This window comes from Aulonocara sp. 'chitande type north' Nkhata Bay, linkage group LG11, assembly GCF_057382095.1.
Source record: "Aulonocara sp. 'chitande type north' Nkhata Bay isolate Kocher_YH1m ecotype deep benthic linkage group LG11, A_spYH_male_GT1.1, whole genome shotgun sequence".
Taxonomy (NCBI): domain Eukaryota; kingdom Metazoa; phylum Chordata; class Actinopteri; order Cichliformes; family Cichlidae; genus Aulonocara; species Aulonocara sp. 'chitande type north' Nkhata Bay.
In genome coordinates this window covers 23,935,332-23,957,611 of record NC_141354.1, presented here as the reverse complement: position 1 = coordinate 23,957,611, position 22,280 = coordinate 23,935,332, and the positions used below count along the sequence as shown (strand labels likewise).

At 39.8% G+C, this 22,280-nt stretch overlaps 1 protein-coding gene across 3 annotated transcripts in view; it reads right to left on the bottom strand.

Annotated features, from left to right (window-relative positions):
- The window catches only part of bcam (basal cell adhesion molecule (Lutheran blood group)), a 47,955-nt gene that overhangs the window by 4,334 nt on the left and 21,341 nt on the right, over positions 1-22,280 (bottom strand). Inside the window, exons 2-15 of one of the 3 annotated variants that reach the window (XM_086311228.1) lie at positions 11,714-11,838; positions 11,300-11,507; positions 9,248-9,315; positions 9,068-9,164; positions 8,747-8,929; positions 8,071-8,195; positions 7,801-7,939; positions 7,203-7,318; positions 5,705-5,846; positions 4,265-4,392; positions 3,473-3,614; positions 2,534-2,551; positions 1,906-1,938; positions 257-392 (exon numbers count right to left, since the gene is read on the bottom strand). In XM_086311228.1, coding sequence (XP_086167354.1) covers positions 257-392; positions 1,906-1,938; positions 2,534-2,551; positions 3,473-3,614; positions 4,265-4,392; positions 5,705-5,846; positions 7,203-7,318; positions 7,801-7,939; positions 8,071-8,195; positions 8,747-8,929; positions 9,068-9,164; positions 9,248-9,315; positions 11,300-11,507; positions 11,714-11,838 — 1,660 coding nt within the window. The remainder of the gene's footprint in view (positions 1-256; positions 393-1,905; positions 1,939-2,533; positions 2,552-3,472; positions 3,615-4,264; positions 4,393-5,704; positions 5,847-7,202; positions 7,319-7,800; positions 7,940-8,070; positions 8,196-8,746; positions 8,930-9,067; positions 9,165-9,247; positions 9,316-11,299; positions 11,508-11,713; positions 11,839-22,280) is intronic. The other 2 variants (XM_086311229.1, XM_086311230.1) reach the window with 2 other exon arrangements.

The window sequence follows — 22,280 nt, the reverse complement described above, 5'->3', positions numbered from 1 at the left end:
TGAAAACAAGCTTAGGAAAGTTGGTATTCTATATTGTAAAAACTTCAGATGTATTTTGCAATCAGCAACATCGTCAGTGCATACAAATAGATATCTATAGTCTTTTTAACAAATATTCTGGCATGAGCAAACCAAACACTTTTGTTTTTTTGTTACAGATTTTCCAACTTGTTAAGCACTTTGACTTTTAGTGTTTTTTGATTCATGTGATTATTAATCCCCCCTCCCATCCCTTTTGTCCCTGATCTCTACTCACACTTCCTTCGGGTCCTTCTTGCTGCAAGACAGCTTGTTGTTCTTGCTTAGGCAGTAGAGGAGGCCAACCAGCAACAGGAGGAGCAGAACACACACCACCACAGCTATCACCACCGCACTGGAGCCTCCCTGTCCAGCTACAGTGCCGCAATGGAAGTACATATGGGAGGAGGGATGGGGGGAGGGTCGGGGGGCAGGTGGGAGGTTTGCGAGGTGGAGGGTTGGTGGGAAAGTTTGGGGAAATTTGATTGGAGGGCAGATGTTTAGGGGAATCATGGAAGGATTGATCATGGTGGAGGAGGTGTGAGGATGGAATGGAGAGTTTTCGATTTTCAAAAAATCAGTGGTAGGGAGAGAGGCATCGTTAGGGGTGGTTGATTGGTGAGAGAAAGAGGAAGGAAATTGATTTGATTTGGTGTTATCATGGGAGGGAGAGAATGGGAAGATAGAGAGCGAGAGAATGAGATTTGATGGAGTCCAGGTGAAGACAGTTGATGGATGGGTAGTTGGAAAGGTGGAGGGCAGAGGATAAGGGGCGGGGATTGGGATGTGGGGTTAGTCTATCTTTTGAATGCAATGACTGAAATGTGATGCGACCCAAAAACAGGGCCTATGTCTACGCAGATAATACTAGACAGCTAATGAGAGCAATGAAACAACACTGAACATACTCACCCAACCACCTACACTTGTATTACTGTACTTGTGAAGACATGATGCTATAATAAGTTTTCTCAAGCTAACATTAGTAACCCTACAAAGATTACTGAAGCCTATTAAGATCCAGTCATAATCGAAAACTATATTTGTTTCTGCTCCTGTCACTGTCCAAGGGATAAAAAAATCTGCCCACCTGCAACACATCATTAGCAAGTAAAATGTGAATTATTCATTGGTTTTACAGAGGGGCATTTGAAATGTTATTGTGTATTGGTTCTGAGTATTGATTTTCTGATATCCCCAGGAAAATGTTGGCAGGAGTACTTTTAGTACTTTTCTAACTTAAACTGCAGTGCTACAGTGTGAGCCTGATATTACAGTCTGTGGTGTCCTTACAGACAAGGTCAAAGATGCTTCCTTTCCTGTGTATGCTAAAAAAGGAAACCTGGAACATTTCCACCAAAATGTTGAAAATGAGTAGGATGCATGAAGTCTTCTCTGAATCCCGAAGTTATAAAATTCAATTGATGTTCCCAAAGAATAAATTTTTTAACTAATTTGAATATTTTCATGACTATTTTGTTAAATTATCACTTTTTTAATTATTATTTTTACTCGCTTTTTCATAATGTGGGGGTTTGGGGCCTGTTTATTAGACAATGGCATTTGGATATGCTCGATAACATTTTGGCAGGCAGCTTTTTTAGTTTTTAACATTAAATTATTTAGGAAATAAGCAGGCTGATCAAAAAGGAAAATATTCATGATTGGTCTTTGAATTGTGTGATACTTCATACAGGACCTATCCATTCTCACTTCTCTAGAAGCATATCTTCTCAGCTACAGTAATACAAGTACAGATACACAAAAACTCTTGTAAACACAGATACATAAAACCTTTGTGTGTGTAAACAGCCATCAATACACACACAGCAACTTACATTTGTAGACGAACACCATACACACGTCAATAGGGTTAGCGATACAGACCTGACGTTAGCACAGGGTTTCCAGAAAGCAGCACTTTAAGAGAAAAAGAGTTTCTCAGTCCCATAGCATAGCAAAGCAACAACCACAACACACACAATGCACACCACTAAAAAGATACTTAGCTAAAGTTACTTAATCTACACACAGCACCGGATGAGCGGAGAAAAGCAGAAAAAGCAAGGAATAAGAAGGCAGCTGGAAAGAAGAGGTGACCAAATAGACACAGTAAAGAGACGAAGAGAAGAGTGGAAGGAACAGAATAGAATAGAATCCTTTATTGTCCCCAAGGGGCCACAAAAGCTTTTGGTACCATCCACAAAATATAGGACAGACATTATACAAAGGTGACAAGAGAAGAAGAATAACAATGTACAATATCCACAGTGTTCGGTAGTTAAGAGGGCAAATATACAAGGTTACAGTACAGCAGAGGAGAGTGTGTGTGTGCGTGTGTGTGTGTGTGTGTGTGTGTGTGTGTGTGTGTGTGTGTGTGTGTGTGTGTGAGACATGGAAGGGCTGGGGCAATAGGAAGCGGATGGAGGGGAGTTTCTAAATTACAGGGTCTGTACAACAAAGAGTCCTGAGAGAAGAAGGGAGGAGAGGAAGAGGAGGAGGGAGAAGGTTCTACCTTCAGCTGAGCTGCCAACTGCAAAAAGAGAGGAGGAGAAAAAAAAACAAGAAAAGCGAGATCACGAAGATGTAAAACAGCAATTCAGGCACCAGCTACAGCTTTATTATCAATAACTTTAGTGAGAGCCCATTTTAAAAAGCAAACCATGAAAGAAGCAAGCTATAAAGGTGTAGATGCAGTTTACAAAAGGTGAAAGAAGATCAGACTGTAGTTGATGTTATTAGCAGGCTAAGAAGTTACTGGCATGGCATTAAGACACACTGTGTTACCTTAGAGACTTGTAATCATGAAATTATAAAAAAAGAAATTTGTCAGTTTAGATCATTATGTGTTATAATGTATTTTACAAGTTTTTCTTCACTCATAACTACTTGTGTTAGATCTTAAATGTTACTCCTAGACACTTCTATAGCAATGAAGATGACATACAAATGAGTTTTAGTGTTGTGGCTGCACGGATCGTTGCAATTTCTGGGCGTTATTCTGTGTGTTCCCTTTGTGTACACACACAATAAGACTAACCATTTGGTCACGTACACAAAATATATGTCATATCCACAACTGGCTAACTGTAAAAACATTTGTTTTTTTTGCCATAACTTTCATTTCAATAGTGAACAGCTTTTACAGAATTGAAGATGATATCCAGTTTTCCTCACTGCATCCATGTAAGTATTTATAAGAAGAACTAATGAGCAGTGCATTCCATTTTAATTTGGTAATATGCCAATCTCCAAACACTTATTTTTTAATTACTGAATATGTGATTATGCTATGCAACTTTTTTTTTGTTGGTAAGTTTTAAAATATAATTTGACTAAAAACAGCGAACGCTGGTTTCATCTGTTCTGCATGTCCAACGCAACTTTTTAACTGAATCACATTTTCAGGTTAATGAGGAAAACCCAGTGGAGAAAGAGAGCTTGTTACACTGACCTTGTTCGAGAGAAAGTGGGAAGACCGTGATATCTTTTCCATGCTCATTTTCGACCTCGCAGGTCACCCCGCCATTTATCATATCAGCAGTGGTTTTCAGGGTCAAAGTGCTCACCCACTTGTTACCTTTCACTGTTATCGACTGGAGGGGAAGATAAAAAGGAAGGAAGAGAGATAAAGGAAAAAGGCCAAAGTAAATTAGTGTCGTTTGTCAAAATCCTTCTTTGCCTTTTGCCTATATGAGTTTGCAGTATAATTCTTCTTTTATTATTACTATCCACTTGTCTTATGAGTCCCATTCCTATTATTTTAAACAAACTTCTCATATGTGATATTTCTCTCTACCTCTCACTTACAAACAAAAAATCTGCTCGTGAAAATTATTAGTTGTGCTCTCATTTTTAATCTTCCAAACATCCCTACTAGTTTCTGACATTATCACATTTTTCAAAAAGATGATTAACGTTTTATCTTATTTTATCAGTTTATGTAATATTTAATAATGAAGGCGTACTCCCTCTACAAGTTTCTTAAAAGCTGTTTTCGCTTTTTTTTTAGTAGAGCTTTTGAAGTTTTACACAGTACTCTACCAAGAGTGATCTTAATACGTTATGAAACATAACACTTTAATCTTCTCATATTGACTCTAATGGAAACACAAATAGTAGCAGGGCGCTTTTCATTTGAAATAAGCCTTACTATTATTTCCAAATGAGTTCCAATACATTCATTTTACTGATTCCTGTAAACTGTAAAGACTCATTTTTCTCTCAGCTTGACTCAGATGTCTACCTGTTCTCCTCCTGAGGGCTGCCAGGTGAAGTTAGGGGTAGGCACACCGTATGCTACGCACATAAGGGTCACCTTGTCTCCTTCCTTCCCCACCTTCACAGGAGCAGGAGGGTCAATCACTGGCTTTCCTGGACAGGGAATGAGAATGTCATGGGTAAACAAAGTGAACAATGCTGCATAACCTTAAACACATACAGTTATACCTCAGTTCTCCTTTCAACTTCTACTTCCAAGCTGCTCCCAATTCCTTCCTCTAACCAAAACAATACGCTGCACACTCTGGCACTGACCACTGTTATTATACTTTGTGTATTGGTATAGCGGTAGCAGTTCAGTGTGTTGTACATAGCAAGAGTTCATGAGTTAGTGAGCTATATCAAGCATAAAGTCAGAGTTTTCTGTCATTCTAAAGGCTCTATTTTCACCTCACTGAATCATCGTGGCAACTTTTGCTGAAGACATAACGTGGTTAGTACCAGAGTGTTCACAAATGTTTTTATTTACAGCATGCTTTACATACAATTCCCTGCTGGGGGAATGCGCTTAATATGTGCAAGCTGTTAAGCTGTACCTTAGATCAAGAAAGATGCCCAGTTGTAAAGTTACAGCAGTGAAAACATCTGTGTCACACTGTCACTAGAATGTAGATGTACTCAGAAAAGCCATACATGTATTTTTTGCCTACTGCTATGTCTCTTTTACACTGTTCAATTAACAAACTTTATTTCACTTTGATCTTCTGACAGACTGGTCTCCTTTTATGAGCTGTGAGACTCTAATCGGCACATCTAATTTGGCTGTTACATTAGCAATAAACATCAGCACCAAGAGCACACTTGGCATAAAATAATTAACTTGAATTAAAATGTTTGTTTTACTGCAGTGTGCAATAAATTCCAAGATTTAGCATTAATTTCTTGTCTTATGTGCGGAAGTATTACATTTTATTGTAATATTTTTTGCATTATTTATAGATTTTTATCACCGTTTTATCGTCATCATCTGATATTGGCTCTGACTTGAGTAGGTGGCACACATGCAGATCATTTTTTTAGGGAAAAAGAGTCATGTGACATGTGAAACACCCCGTTTCTCTGAGTGTGCAGAGAGAAGGAAACAGAGAAAGTTGATATATGACCATCTCGATACTACTCATTTTACCTGGAGTTTTTGGTTTTGTCAAGCCAAAGAGCTCAAAGAATGCCTGGCCTTGCTGAACATCCTTTATAGTATATAAACTCTTCTTACAATGAAGTTGGAATTCCACTTTTGTTTCCAAATAGTAGGCTCTAGAATGCTTACAGTTACCTTAACGGATTTAGCAGTGGAGAAACACGACAGCCTCTACAGCATGGCTTAAATTCTTCTATTTACTCTGAGATAAAGTTTTATAGTGTTCCTGTGAGTGTGGGTGTACTTGTTTCGTGCATGCACTTTTACCTTTGACTGTGAGGTTGACGCTAGCCTGGGACATCAGTCCTGGCACAGACGGAACAGCTCCAACACAAACATATTCTCCAGCATTTTGATAGGAAACATTTTGTATTGACAGAGTCCCGTTCTGAGACAGCACCTCAGAGCCCTGCAGAAACACAAGCACACTGAAGAAGAACTGGACTCATAATATTATGCTTCTGCTCTTTTTTTTTGTGAGTAGAACAGCGCTGTCAATATCTAATTTGATGGCACACCACTGTGATGGGAAAGCAGAAAAGGAATCTTCACACACACTGTTTGAAAGCGCAGTGATAACAAATCAAAGTCAGTCCTCCATGATGAACCTGTCTCTTGCAATTCTTCTCAACTTCTTCTCATAGGAATTCATCTTTCTAAGAACAAACACATTCTCTGCCCAGAAAACCAGCTGCCTGCGAGTTTCCATCACACCCAAGAGACACAACAATAGATACATAGGTTACAACAACAGACCTAACACTGGAGGAGCACTCTGCACATCACAAGTGGAGAAACAGGAATGAAGACTAAACACACCAAAGGTATATTTATGTGCAGTTTTACAGTATTAAATGTACCCAGATCCTTGAAATAGACAATCGAGAACAAATAATCTGTAAATAAAAAAATGTTTTTAAACATATTAAAGACAGAAAAGACGCTGTGCATGCTGTAGCTATCACTATGAATTTCTGTGTCAAGGAAGACAAGGTTTTTTTGCTACCGTAAAACTGAAAATATCCACAACAGAGTGAAACTGCATATGTAGTAGCAGTGTACTGCAGGCATAAGATTATGACCACTCAGATGTGACGCAGATAACACTGATTATCTCTCTGTCATAGCACCAGTGGGATATATTAGGGAGCATGTGAACATTTGGCACTCCTCTGACATCAACAAGGCATTTTCAGCCAAAGGACTGCCGCTGACTGGATATTTTTGTGAAAAAATCAGTATATCACCAGTTTCTGAAACACTTGAACCACCTTCCTTCCTTGTTCAGATGCTCAGTTTAAACTTCAGAAGGTAGTCTTAACCATGTCTACCTGTCTACATGCACTAATTTAAAGGAGTGCGATGGGCTAATTGGACACTTGCATTAACTGGTGTGTCTAATACAGTGGTCGGTGCATTGAGCCAAAATAAGGAATGAATTCTTGTTGACTTGGTGAATGTTGTTACTGTATGACACTGACAAGTTTTCATTTTAAAAACTGAGCATGCTTAGAAAGAACTTATTGGAAATGTGAGGATTTTATTTATTTATTGATTTCTTTTGTCCTAATGTTGACTCTGTACCTGTATCAAGCTTCAAGTCAGCTAAACAATCAATCATAGTGCCAGGCTGGTTGGTGTTTCTGATTTTATGTGAAAAACAGAAAGAATGCACACAAATACCACAACTCTTTTAAAGGGGGGGGGGTGGCACACTTATTTACAACAAAAAAGAAAGAAAAATTGAGAAAATGATGAAACACACCTTTTTCCACTGAACTGTATGATTACGAGAAGCCTTGATCCTACACTGCCATGCTGCTTTGTCTCCAAGCATGACAACTTTAGATACAGCTGGTGTCACTTTTACTGGGTCAATGTCTGACAGAGAGAAAACAGAGAGCAATTAAAGATAAGATGGGGGGGGGGAGTCGACTGAAAACTATAGACCTTCTACACATTCTGAGGTGTTAAATAAGTGCCAATTCAAATTAAACAACAGTACAAAGCTAATGCACTTATTCTGAAGTCAAGCCCATTTTGAGCCCAAGTTAAGCCTATTCCATACACTTTCGAGGTTATCACTGCTTAATGTGTGTGATAAGATCAGATTAAACAGTGTGCTTGGGATAACATTAAAGTAACAGATGAAGTGTGAAAAATTGAATTGGATATCAGCCGGCTGACTGAACTTCATTAGAGCCTATTCCATGGAAACCTTTTAATTCTATGATTTACTGATGAAAAGAAAGGCTTCCTACATGGGAAGAACCACACAAACCGGAGATGCATTGTTCTTTCTGTGTGTTAACCCTCTTTAATTCAGCAATGTGTGTGTCTTTATGTGTATTTGGCTTACTCACAGTCGACAGTGAGGGCAATCGTCTTTTCCAAGGTAAAGTCAATCTCGAAATCTAATGCTGTGCACTTGTACTGTGCAGCATCAGAGCGCTTGACAGATTTCAGTATGAGAAGACCATCTTTACCTTGGGCCTCTTCTCCCTGAATATTAAAAAACAGGAATTACGAGTAAAAACCAAGCAAGAGGGTGACAGAGGTTGCAGTAGAGAAACAAATTTGCAACTAAATGTTGCCTTTTCTTTATCAAATGTGTGCATGAAATGATCTCATACATTTTTAGTGAACTCAAATGGAGGCTGGGGGTTCCCATCAGTCTCACATTTCATGGTTACAGTATCACCCTCTTTGACTGGTTGACTTGTGTTAAACAGCGAAAAGTAGATTTTGTCAGAAGGATCTAGACAGAGAAGAACAGACATGGAACAGATGAAAATTCCTTCAGTGGTTACATTTCACTGTTACACTATACATCATCAATCATAAATGAGTAATGCATTCCAGAAGAAATGCTTTCCCAGTGCCTCCTCCTGAGCCAACTGAGTCTTTTTCCTAAATGGGGTTTCTATCATATAATTCTCATCACCTTGATGTAGGTATAAGGACAGAAGTGAATATTTCTATATCTTTTGACTTTCTAACAGGGCATGTGGTGGATCGATTGATGCACAATAAAGATATATACAGAATCTAACATAATTAAATAAGAAATTGCAGAAACAATGTACTATTGACCTTCCTACACAAGAAGAATTATGAATTAATTTGTGTGTGAAGCAAATAAAAATTTATATGTGGTTAAAATATCTGATTTAAAATGTTCTTGCTAACTGGAATAAATTAATATGTCACCAAAGTTCATAAACCAAATGCAATTCCTCCCAACTACAAGAGGGAAGGGAAAGACCTCTGACTGGATACCCTCCCAAACGGCCTGCGCCCACCACTCACAGTTTAGGTTGATCTTGATGCGGTTAGAATCCATCGTTTCGATCTTGTTCCCCGGCATGCTGTACTCTACAGTACAGTAAAACTCTGAATCCTTGTCCTCTTTCATGGGCTGCATGTACAGGCTGCTCGTTACAGTGATGAGACCCGAAGTCTCCTTCACTTGTTTGGCAACCATGTATGTTTCTGACGGACAGGAAGGAAGGAAAAAGGGAAAACAGTTCTAAAATTAAATGAATGCAGCAGATCGGGTTACAAATGAACGCAAACGGTGAAGATATATACATATCTATATATATCTATATATATATAAAGAACACATACTCTCTTGTTTGTCTTTGACCTCAGGAAGGGGTTTGGCATCTCTGAACCAGACAATTCTTGGAAGAGGAAACCCATTCTTCGTTTCACAGGTGCCGACCTGAAAAAACGACAATGGAAAAGCTATCAGAGAGTATGTATTTTTGGTCAGAATCGATAAATGTGCAAACAACGCATACAGACCTCTGAGCTAGAAGGAATTCCTGCAGTGATGGCCTGAGATGTTGTCAGTTTTGGGTGTTCGGGTGCAGCTGAGACAGAAAAAAGGACAACACAAGTTACAATTACAACACTATGATTCCCTTAATGAAAATCATTTTACAAACAGTATGTGCGCATAAACGCTCAACTTCCATATTTGTAATCCATCTCTCCTGACTTTCTGTAATTAAATTACACAGCAAACAGCCTTCTTCACATGATTTCATTTTGGCTTTCTTTGTGTTGGTTGAAGCGGGGTCAAATCACACATAAACACACACACATATACAGTAGGTTATGCTACACTATTTTGTCTGAGATAATATCGATATAACACTTTCCATTATATAATATAAGCGGAGATATATGCGGGTGCAAGTTTGGGCATGTCTAAGAGCAAGAGCTGTGTGTCAGCCTCCAGTGACGATGTAGTACCTGAAAAGGGAGCTGCTTTAACAGACTCCTGTGACGCATGATCCCTTGCAAAATACAAGAAAACTGTTCCCTCTGAAGGAGTGAACTACAAACTAGTTGCATCCCTACAGGCAAACACACACTGTCACATACAAGTAACTGAGTTACTTCAGTTAAATAAAGTAAGAAGGCATTGTTTTGTAGTTTTACTTAAAAATAAAAAAGACTATCTCTGTTACTTCTATGCTTACATTTGACTCCTGCTCCGTCACTACTCTTGCAATATAACGCTGCTGCTAATGGTTCTTGTTTTAGTACATTCACACTACAAATTAAGCAGTTTGTGGCTAACACTTGCTGATGTAAGCGTCAAACATCAACCAAACATCAACCAAATGTTGATGTTGGACACACACTGGTGCACACACGCAACCACAGGTGTGAGTATTCACTTACGTCAAGGTCAGCTTATCACTGCTTGCAACTGTTATCCACTTATATTAATAAACAGTAGATTTCTTTCTGTGTCTAAGTCATTACTCAGTATTTTTAAACTCTGGTCATTCCCACATGCCAGATGCACAGAAATGAATTTAGATCCACATTGACGACTTGATTCATTGTGTGGGAGCAACTCTGCCAATAAAAAATGTTTAGCTTGTAAGTTTCCTGAGAGAAAGACCCCAGGCTATTGCAGCTTAACCCACTGGAGACCTCATAACTCAGTCCCATTAAGTTAAGCCAGGGCAGCCACACTATAACTCAACCCCAATGAGTCAAATGGTCAAATGGGAACAAAGAATAATTGCTATTCTATAAGACAGCCTGTTTTCTTAGTACTGTGGGCCTTAAGTACACCTCAAAGTCCTTTGTCAAATAACACTCTATTGAGGTATTGTTGAACACTGGTGTTCTCACAATTAATAGCTTATTTTATGAGATTTTTTTAAACTTTGGTGCCTCTGAGTGCATAAATGTTAATGGATAACCTGAAAGCTTCAAGCGGACTGATCACTAAACAAAAGGCTATTCTGTCACTCTCACAATGCATATTCTCCCCTTTTCTCCCTTTAATCCAGATACCAGTGAATCCTACTCATTTTGGTGCTTTGGAGGGGCAAAGACAGAGTAGTCTGCACCATGATTAGCTGGCGGCATGTTAGTGATAAATCTGGACTCTTAAAAAGGAGAGATATATTAGAAATGACACGTGTGATTGAACTATTCATCAGTAGTGTCAAGAGTGATTAGGTTGTGGTTAATTGAACTCTGGAGATCTTATCAAAAGGAAATGGTAATCTCAAGTATTGGAGAAAGCTCCAAAGAACTACATGCAGTGAAAGAAATAAGATATTCTTCAAGGACAATTTTGGTAAATTATACTATATGATAAAACTTTTCTAAAGATATATAGAATGGGCGTAATGTAAATATTTACAAATTCAAATCAGCAACATGCATGAGATACAATTAAGCTACCTCGTAATCAAAGTATGCATTAATGCAGATCTCATATATTAAAGTCATAAACATTAGTGGCAATGACAATTAAATGAAAACTTAACTTCAGGGAGTAACCTTGAGGTCAAGTAAAGGGCTAAAGGGCACTGGCAAACTTACAAAAGACCTTCAGAGAAGTGGTACCATCTGGAGACCCAGCAGGGTCAGTGACTTGACAGGTGAAGTTTAGCTCATCAGAGGGTTTAACAGAGGAAATGGTCAAAGTGAAGTCTTCTCCAATCTTGATCCGATCTGTCAGAGGGGTGCCAGGGTCAACCTTTTTCTCCTTACCCTGACAGAAAGCTATACGTGTTCTAGTTCCCAAATCCTGAATGGATGGTTCCAAGGAAGAACATAAGAAGATAGAAGTCAGATGAAACAAGAACAAGAAAATTGTATTTTTTCACAGAGCATTACTTTTAAACTTTGGGTGCAAAATAGCTCTAATGTCACTTTTTTTTCTTTTTGTTTTGTTTTTTGCTATTTAGAAATGTTAAAACTGTGGAAGAAAATGAACATCTAGAAATTACTTACAATGTACCATTCAACAATTGTGCCAGTTGTTAATGGGGTGACTGTGCAGGGCAGTGAGGCTTTCTCTTCCTTTAACACCTCCACTTTAGGCTTCACAACCACATTCACGTTTCCACTGCTTACGACTGAAAAGAACACACAAAAAAGAAAAAAGAACAAGGATCACTGCAAAATGCAACATGTAGCAGAATTTTACAAAATATATGGAGAGACACAATGTGATATTACGGCAATAATATTGTTGTATGATTGAAGAAAAAATCATTTTTTTGCATATAAATATTTCTTGTAATTTCTGCTGCCCTCTTGGTGATGTCTGGTAATCCTCAAATACATATCAGTTACAGTAATTATTTATCCCTTGGACTGCTACACTACTGCACAGCAGTCATCTCAAAGATAGGCAACTATAAAACCACTATATGTTATTAGATTGAAGGCTTCTGTGTTTGTTTAAAACCCTCAGGGCTTCTGATTGTTCAAATTCTGTGTTACAAGAAACAGGCTCAGACGTGTAATGTCCGTGAGGGACACAGCACTAGAACAGACCTTTTCATGAAGCACCTTGGGCTTTTTGCACTCGTCAGCACTCACATAAACATCAGCAACAAAAAGCTGTAGTCTATGATTACCACATGCCTAGTGGAAACACATAATGTAGCCACGAACAATTCCCTCATGCATTGATCCCCCTCTGCAGACAATATTATAAAGAGTTACACATAGTTGAATCCCTTCAGAGATGACAACTGACACCAAGAATTACACAATCTGCTACAGCAAAATATTATTATCTTAAGCGTATACGCTATGTAAAACTGACATTAAAAGAAGTATTTAACTGATATCTCTTAACCACTTCCAATGTGTAAGCTTTAGGTGTATATCTCAACATCATTAAATCTGGACTACAGTAGCTAATGAATGCAGGACTTGCAAGCTACAAGTATCAGTCCTCCCATATAGGTGTATCAGCAGGAGTGGAAGCTGTTAAGGGACCAAGGGGGAAGCTATAAATCCCTGGTGACTGGCACTGTCAGTGTTCTACATTCAGTAGAGACATTAGGATACACACAGTGTCCCAGATTTTTATGCGAGAATATGCAGCTGGGAACAGAAGGACCCTGACTGGTTCCTGTGGGGATAAGGAATAGTACAGCTCTTTAAACTCTCTTCACATCCAGCTATGGACAAACAATGTGACAACTAGAACACATTCCTCAGAGGAGAGGCTAGAAAAAAGCACGGATATTAATGGAGAGCTGGAGAGGAAAGGAAAGGAAAGGTAAGGGAAGGAAAGGAAAGAACGAGAAAGGAAAGGAAAGGAGCTCAATTTCTGCTAATGAAGTCAGTGCAGCAAATACTTTATTATAAATCATATAGCGGTCGTCATACACATGCCAGCAGACTGCTGTGATTGTGAAGCTTTAATGCATTGAAACAAATGACAATGTCACTTGGGTGACACTCGGTGATTCATATCATATAAAAATATTTTGCCAAGAATAGTTATACGGATGACATTCCAAAAATCTAAATGTCTAGACTTTATCTGTTTAGCTACACTTCCTAAGAAACATTCCCATTTTTTTCTCATAGTACTGATGCTACAGATCTAGAGTCAAATTAATATTAAAATTGGAGGAATATATATGGCTAATGAACAACCAACCCCAATATTTTTTATGATATCATAAATTAATTATTGCATCCATTTCTGGACCAAAAAATCTACAGCTGAATAATTCATTTGTTGTGAGAAAGCACCAAGAGTGCAGAGTATGGACTGCTGGGGGATCAGAGCTGTTTGACAGCCTAGTTTTAATAACAGCGTGGAGAAATGCAGATGGAGAAGATGAAAGAGTGTTTGCTCAAAATGTCTGAAGAGAGATGAGAGCAGCTGAGCGATGGTCACCTTGTTAGGAGTCTACTGTGAGGAGAGAGGGGAAAGGATGCAAGGAAAGACGGAGAGCACATATAGATAAAGATAGTGGTGGAGTAAGTACTCAGACACAGAGTGTTTGCTCTTTGTTTTGCATGTCTGTTAGTGGGACACATTCCACTGGGGTCAAATACCGTGATTCACCACATGGGTCAAAGGTCAGTTACGTGCTGACATTTTGATGAAATGACTCACTTCCTCTGCATTTCCTCTTTCACTTGCCTTAGATCTATTTTTATCCCCATGCTTGTTTTCATGTATATTTATCCTTTTTTTTCCTCTACAGTCCCATACAGCATCCCTCTCTCTCACTAAATATTTTGGTTGGTCAACTCAGCAGCTCTCAGATGAACCAACATTAGTTTTACAAACCAAGTCTCATGTTCTGAGCTTGTAAGAGGGATGTGGCCCAGAGAAATCCACTGTTTCTGCCCCAACACAAACAGCGAGGCAGACTAGCAAATGTACGAGAATGCGTGAGTAAATGAAGTGCAGCACTTTCAGACAGCACTCAGGATTTAAGAGTCCCGTCGAGTGGCGCATGGGAAAAACACACACTCAAACACACCACATTAAATCAAGTGACTTTCTGGCAGATCCACAGAGAGCCCAGGTCTTTAGCTGGTTGGACGATTTGGTTGGCTAATATCCACGTTAGTCTCATGGCTCAAAGGATGGTAACACTCATTGGCCTGGCCACCACTTTGGCGCAGACTGCAGTATCCCCGAAAATGTTTAAGTAAATTGTGATCTGGTGTGACCTGGTGTAAGGCAGCCTGTCCCTGTTGTCCAGCTTGGACTGACTAACTGCAACTAACTGCCATCTAATTTATAAATGCAGACTTGCCAACACTCTGCAAACAAGCTGAGTTCGTTTGTGTCAGCGAGCACAACTCATGTGTGACGTGCCTTCTCACAACAAGAGACTCAACTCAACTGTTTGCCATTTGGTTGTATTCTGGTTATAATGACAACTAACTGTCATCTTAGCAGTTATAGACTTAGTCCCAGTCTCTAATGTAACCATTTTAAAGGCAGAGAAACTGCAAGTTTATTGCCCACAGTTTCAATAATTTTGGTTGTGTCATGGTCTCAAACTGCTGTTTTCCTTAATGTGATTGTAACATTACTGTGGACAATTTTATAGCACTATCATAAATTTGCTAGGCACAATGAAATAACCACTACTGAAGTCTTACTTCAAGTACTGTTAAAAGCCCTATTTGTTTATTTTATGCGACTATAATAGTCAGCTACTATCTGTCGAAACAGCCTGTGTAAAAGCGTTAGCATAAAGCCCAGAACAAAAAAGTCCAGCCAGGATTACTGGAAGAGAAGAAGGAATATTATAGCTTAAAAGAGCTCATCGGTACCCTGCCCCTCTCCCTATGCCAACCTCTTTTTTTGCCTCCAACTATTTGTCACTTTACTCTCGGTCATGCTCTCTTTCAAATGCATCCTTTGGTGTCATTCACAGTATGTTTGAGTCCAGAGGGAGGTCTCCTGCTCTGTGTTTTACACATGAGGCAGCTGGACAGACAGAGATAGGCAATTAAAGCATAATTAGAGAGTCCTCTGTCCAATCTGAGCCTAGAGCAGCATCTGTGTGCGCGCAAGAGTGTTTGTGTTTTTAGAAACATAGGCAGTTGGCTGTCACTGTATGTGTGAGTGAGTGTGAGAGAGAGAAAGAGAGTGGTGGGGGCTGTCTGAGGGAGTACTAGCTGCATGGGGGTCTCGTTAACTGATGCGGGCTAGATAATCGGATTTAGCCAAAGAGAAGGAAAGTGTGTGTGTGAGGTGGTGTGCGATGGGGTGCATGACCGGATAGAAAGACAGATGGGAACAAGACCGTCAGACTGTGACCTGTACACACACTCTCACATGCACACACACACACAGTTACTCTTACAGTATATCTATAATGCATGTGATATGTATGAGCAACTGAACTGCCCCAAAAGCTACAGTTGAGCACATTGTGTGTAGAAAAAAAAAGAAATCAAGTCTGCAGTCAAAGTATCATGGTGGAGTGCAGCATATCCAGAGAGTCCCACATCTACTGAAAAGTTAATGTGAAACGCTATGTGTCTGCCTCGTTTTGCCCTTTTCTTCAACTTGTTTTTCTGCCTACTTCTTGTCTATACACTTGTTATTAACACACTGGCACACACACAAACACACACAAGTGGGTGCCCCTCATTATGAAAAGAACCAGCTGGATCCTCTTTCTCCTGTCCTCGTTTTCTCTGTTGTTTTTGCTTCACCTACTGCCGCATTCTGGACATCAAACCAGGAGCCTCTTTCTCTATTCGACACTCCTCTGCTTATCCCTCATTCTCAAAGAGCATTCTTTAATACCCAATGCACAATCTTGCCTATGTGTCTTTTCTGTGCATGAGAGCAAAAAGAATAGAAGAAAGAAAATAATGACAGGAGAAGAAAGGGAGAGTGGAGAAAAAGAAAGTGGAAGAAGAGACAGTATATGCTCAAAACTAGCCTAATCTACAGGGGAATCACTGGAATTTACTAACTAGCCTTACTATTTGATGACACTATACCCCTGTTGTTACTAGTAGCACCTGCTTGCCTACCTTTCTACTTGGGTAAGGACTGATGGATGATGCCAGTATTACATTTCACTTAACATGTGTCAGAGACATTAACTCTGGTGCCAACACTGTGATAAAATGTGCAGGAAGATCATCAGGAATCAAGTATAAAGTTGGAACAGGGGGAAAAAGGTGTGTGTGTTTGTGAAAATGTGTGTGGTCCAAAACATCCTTGGCCTCTAACAGGATTAGTGTGTTTGACTGTTGGCAAAGCAAACAGCATGCAGCAGGAGACACTGCCATCAATGTCATAAGAACAGAGTCACCTACAGCACAAGGTTACTAAAAAAACCCACATCTATAATTCTTCACTTTCCACTGAACAGCAGCTTTTACAATAGAAAGCAATATTTCTCCATCTCTTTACACTTTTCTTCTATTTTTTGTACAAACTGCAGCTGATTCTCTTCTTGTTCATATTCATGTACATAGAATGTACAGTACTGTAGCTACCAAGGAGACATGCATTTTTCATTAGCTAAGCTGTAGGCTACACAGTGGCTTGTGTTGTTGGGTCTTTGTGTATTTAGAGACTATTAATGTTCAACTGAACCTTCAGTCAAGAGTCTCATTTTCTATCACAAAGCGAAATAAGGAATGAAAGCAAAAAAATTACAACTTAAGACTGCACTTCTTTGTATCAGTGATGGAAATTAATTGTATTAAAAGAGGTAAAAAAAAAATTGCTGCCAACACATAGTAGAATTGGACACTATCACCAGAAATACTGTGTGAGCAGCACACAGGCCAGAGTGTGTGGCAGGGTTCCCTCAGCTCAGTGATACTGATATTGGCTGTTAATGTTGCAGACTGGATCGTACTCAAATTGTGTGTTTACAGCGCCCTTCATGTTCGCTCACTTCTCACATTCATCTGCTACCAGGGAACAGTCGGCCCTGCTCTGGAAATTCACTTTGTTCGGTGAGTTTCATTTTGGCGGACAAATTCAATCCATGTCAGAAACTTACCCATGAGGGCCAGATATAAAAAAGCTAAAGTGAATACAAAGAGTTTAAATGTATTGTGACATGGGTACACAATATATATGTGTGTGGTAAGTGTTGGTGTGCGTGTCTGTTAGGGGTCTGGCTGGGTCACGCTGCCAGAGTCGGGGTGGGTCCTTGTATGGCCTGGAGTCGTCAACGCCTGACTGATGAGAGAAGAACAGGTGCAGCACGGGAGCAGCAGCTGCTGCAAAACACACACAGCAGACACACATCCCACACAGACGTCCCACACACCAACCATAAATGCCCCATAGACAGGGCAGGGAGAGAAAGGGGAAGTCTGCCAATCAAAAAAAAAGAAAAAAGCAACCCAAGGTTTGTGGAAGTAAAACTTTTAGCTACCAGGGTGATGAAAAATAGAAACTATTTTTTGTCAAACAGACAGAAACACAGCACAGATTCTCAGTCTGTCTCCTTGGTAACTGCTACTGATAAGTGTATCTATACTAGATCTGACTGAGTGCTGCAATGTATGTGGGATTTCTGTTAAGTGTTGACCTTTGAGAAAGACTTTCAGATATGAATCTGATGGTGATTAGATTCCCACTGTGGTTTACTTTATTAATGAGGGAGAAGAAAAGAATGAATACAATAGAGTGAAGAAAAAATGTGAAGTCAGAGTCAATACTGGGGTCAAAGGACAGTTATTATATGAGCGATATGGCCATAAATGTTGCTGGTGTTTTTTTTCTCTCTCCAAGTGCTTTACATCCTATAACGCTAAAAAGTAAACATGTCTTGTTACTTTCCCTGCTCTCACCACAATATGTGTAAATCAGTTTGGCAAAACATCTCATACTCTGATGTACTAACACAGATATTTTGCAGTGCATGCAGAGCAAGTAGCTCTTTTTGTGCTACTTGTGTTCGCCACTGTGTTGATACATACCACGAGAAAGACGTTTCCCCAAGTGGGAATGAAAGCATTTCAAGTGTCTTAACAGAAGATTCATGAGAGTCCCAGAAGAACTTGATGTTCTAAACAAATTCCTTTATGCCTGATTAATTTGCAACTGCAATTTGTAACTGTGCTTCGAAATTAAAATAGATGGTCTGTTAGTGAATATGCACCAAAGAATTGATAGAAATTCTTCAGCAGCTCCTAATAAAAAAGGAAGAAGAAAGAAAGAAAACACAAAAAGCCAGGGATTGACTGTAATGAACTTCACAAGAATTCCCAGGCAAAAAACTCTTCTTTGAGGATTGTTTCAAGCCAATGTTACACAGACAGCAGCACTCAAGTACCAATTACAGCAACCAGAGATTTACCTTCAGTCTTGTAAATCTCATCTCACCGTTCACAACCCAGTTTAAAGCCTCCTTAGTCATAACTCTGGGTCGATAGCAGAGGTCTATTGTACCTCGAAGATGATATCTGATCTAATTGGTGTCAAACACAATAATATGTTTAGTGCTCATATTTCATTGCTTGGTGCATCTGGGTGCTCGTGTTTTTTATCGATTGTTGTATCTGTACGGGTTTTCAAGTGGGTCTTGATTAAAAGGAAGATAGATGGATCCAGGATATTCAGATGCCATATATTAACATCCGGACATGCGGGATAGGAAGATGCCTTGCTGTCTTCCTGTCTGGGCTTGTACTGATGTACCACCTAAGAAGAAGTACAATTCACACCTGGGACCCTGCAGCAAAACATAACCCCCACACCCTCCCACACCCCAAGCACACACACACACACACACACACACACACACACACACACACACACACACACACATTCAGGTTGCTACAACTTTTTTATGAGAGGGGAGGCAAAGGAGAGCCTGTAAAGGGAAGACAGATTTTAGATGTCAAATAAGATTTCTGTGACCTGTTATTAACTTTTTTCTTGCATTAGCTTAATTTGTTTCCTCTCTTGGGCTGCAGCATCAGCCTTCTTGCTTAAAATCTGTTTTATCTTTGGCGTCTGAAGTCCAAGGCATGCTCTCAATGACGCTGAAGTGATTAGCACTTAAAACACGTTTCACTTGATGTGGATTCAGAGGTCGAGCTTCATTTGAAATGAGTAAGGGAGACAGAGGACAGAGTAAGGAGGGAACATGGAAATTAGTTTAGGTCTGATCTTCCCGGGGACTTGATGTTGACGTAATGCAGCTGAGCCAAATACAAGGCTTATAGCAGTTAGCCTTGTTTGCATCATGGGTGCATCCAACTTAGTGCTGCAACATGCAGAGCCCCCAGTCATCACAAAGTCTGATTACTCTACATTCCAAGCTGCCTGTGTGTAGGAGAGGGTTGGAGTGGAGGGCAAAAAGGTAGCATCACAGTGGGTGCCGTTACGACAGATAAATCAAAGCTTTACTAGTGTGTGCGTCGTGTCATCTTGCGGCAGTTTAGGGGTTCAATACAAACAGTGTGAAGAGGGCTACAAGGTCGGCCCCTCACTCTCTCTTTTGTGTGCTGGAAGATTCCCTTTTGTCGGTCTTGCTGCTCCGGCAACGGGGTGAGAAGTCAGCCCCTTTCAAACACAGGAGTTTGGAGCTATGTGGTCAATAAGAGCATGTTTGTATGTGTGTGAGGTGGTGTGATTGTCCTCTTCGACATGAGCCTGTGAGTCAGAAGGAGAAAATCAGGATGAGGATAGAAGGTACAAGCCATGTTAGATATATATAAAAAAAATTACAAAAGACAGGGCATGAGCAGAATATGAATGTGCCGAGCTGACACTGCGGTCCTACGCCTCTTTCTGCAGAGGCAATTGTAAAAAAAAATATAAGAAAAAAATTAGAACAAAGCCAGTAAATCTTACAAAGAAATTATAAATAGAGCTATTATGCATGAGTCTTGTGAGTTTAAGTGCTGTGTAAGGGCTTCTGCAAAAGTAGGTTTGATACATCACCTCACTGATAAACCAAAGGATTCTGAGTGTCCTTCCCCATTAGAGTTAGCTGGGTAAAACCAAACTCATCTCTCATACAGACTAATTCTTTTATAAGGCTAATGTCTTTTAGCTGACACAATCTTGTACCATTATATCTGACTCCATTAAGAGTGAGTTAGCACAACAATGGCCAGTGTCTTGCTCCTAGCAGAATTCGCATTAGGGGTTTAATATCGGGGAAAAAAGCAATACGTGCAAAATTGGATAAAAATATCAAGTAGATTTCATTACTTTTTGAATCAAAGGGCACAAAACAGAGAGGGTCGCCAATTACAGCAGTATGTCTCCTCCTTGCTGCCTTTCATTTTCAGTGGGAACTCAATTTGGTGAAAGGGGTAAGGCAAGAGAGGGTGGGTGTGTATGTGTGTCCCGATCGACTCTGAGAGAACCCAATCAGTGGATGTCACTAAAAGGGCAAAGATGAGAAAAGGTGTTAATATTTAATGTTTCAGGGGCCTCCGAATCTGGGCATCCTTTCCATCTTCTCCCTCTTCCATCCATCCTGCCTCAGGCGTTCCAATTAACATACCCTGTCCCCCACCCACCACCCCCATCCCAACACCGTCTCCCAGTCTTTCCCGCTATTCCTGTCCTTTCTTGAAACACAGCCCGTGGCAAAAATAAAATGTATAAATAGGATGAGAGAGGAGGCAGGAATGGTGAGATATGCAGAAAAAAATGAGAAGAGGAGCTTGACTGCAGTGTGGTGCAAAGTTTGAATGAGAAGTTGAGAAAGCTAGAGGGTCTCGAGGAAGAGGGAAAGCAGGAGACGCAGGAGAAAAAGGAGGAGTTAAAAATGAAGTGCAGGAGAGGGAGAAAGACAAAGTGAGGGAAGGAGAAGCTCTCTTGTGTGTTTCCAATTCCACTCTGCCTCTACCTATTTATTAAGGTAAATGACTTGCTTTAATGGGCCAAAATGATATGCAGTGTTTGGCAGAAGCAATCTGCTTGCATATGTTGTCAGTAATGTCGCTGGCGTCCATAATAGGCTATCCTAATGAGGTGCATTCAGTGATGAGAGAGGCAGTAAAGATTATAAATTGCTCACAGGATCCCATAAAGGATGGGGCAGCCCTGGAAAGATGATGGATGAATGACAAGCGACTGACAATCATGAGGGGCAAACTGGAGTATTATAAATGTTCTGTTTGTGTATGTGCTTTTACAGATTTCAGCAAAAGCAGAGTGATGTACGGCTCTTATAGTGATTTAAGTGGGTGACTCACAGCAGGCTGATTTTATCCTGTGTCCTGAGTTTTAGTCTCTAGCAAGAGTCAAGCTCCAGCCCACATTTCCTCTGATGTAACCACTAGAATCTATTATTAAATCTCAGTGCCTAATGCCTGCTTTGCCTCAGTTCCATAACAGAGAGCAGAGCTTTATCCAGAGCAAAAACATAACTGTTTGTACAAACTATGACTGGCCAACTATATATTTTTTTGTACAGTCACATGGCCATGAGTTGCAATGTGGTCTAAAATGATAAGTTCACATCTAAATGTGACACATTTACATATTTCAGAGAAAAGCCTCAACAAAAGGGGAGGTGCCACAACATTGTGTGCAGAACTACAGTTTAATACCATACTCTTAGAAGTAAGCTTTGTTTAAAACTACTCATGGTTTATCAGGTTTCCATTGTTCAGCATTTTGCAAATGTATTTTACAATTTATTCCTCCGTTTTCGTGAACAGTGCTGCCTTGGTAATCAAGGCTTTAAGTGAAAACCAAGGCTTCATTTTGTTCTTAAAGGGGACTTGTGGCCCATCATTTTCAGTGTTCCACTGAAAAAAATAATAAAATAACAGGTTAAAGGAAAACTCTTCCCAGGATTCGCCGTCCGTCCTTTTTTCTTTATTAAAGCCAAAACACACATGGATCCACACTGTTTGGAGCTAGCAGAAACAAAATGGTTGGATTATGTTAAGTTAAGCTACATCCTACATATGAACTATACCAATGGCACTAGGGGGAGCAATGGCTGAGGTTAACGACTGTGACACAGAGACATCGAGACTTCTGTCTGCAGCCCAGAAATGCACTTTAAGTTATAAGGTAGAGCTTTAAATATTGAATATGCTTTTCTAGGCCAACCTGAAGGGGCTA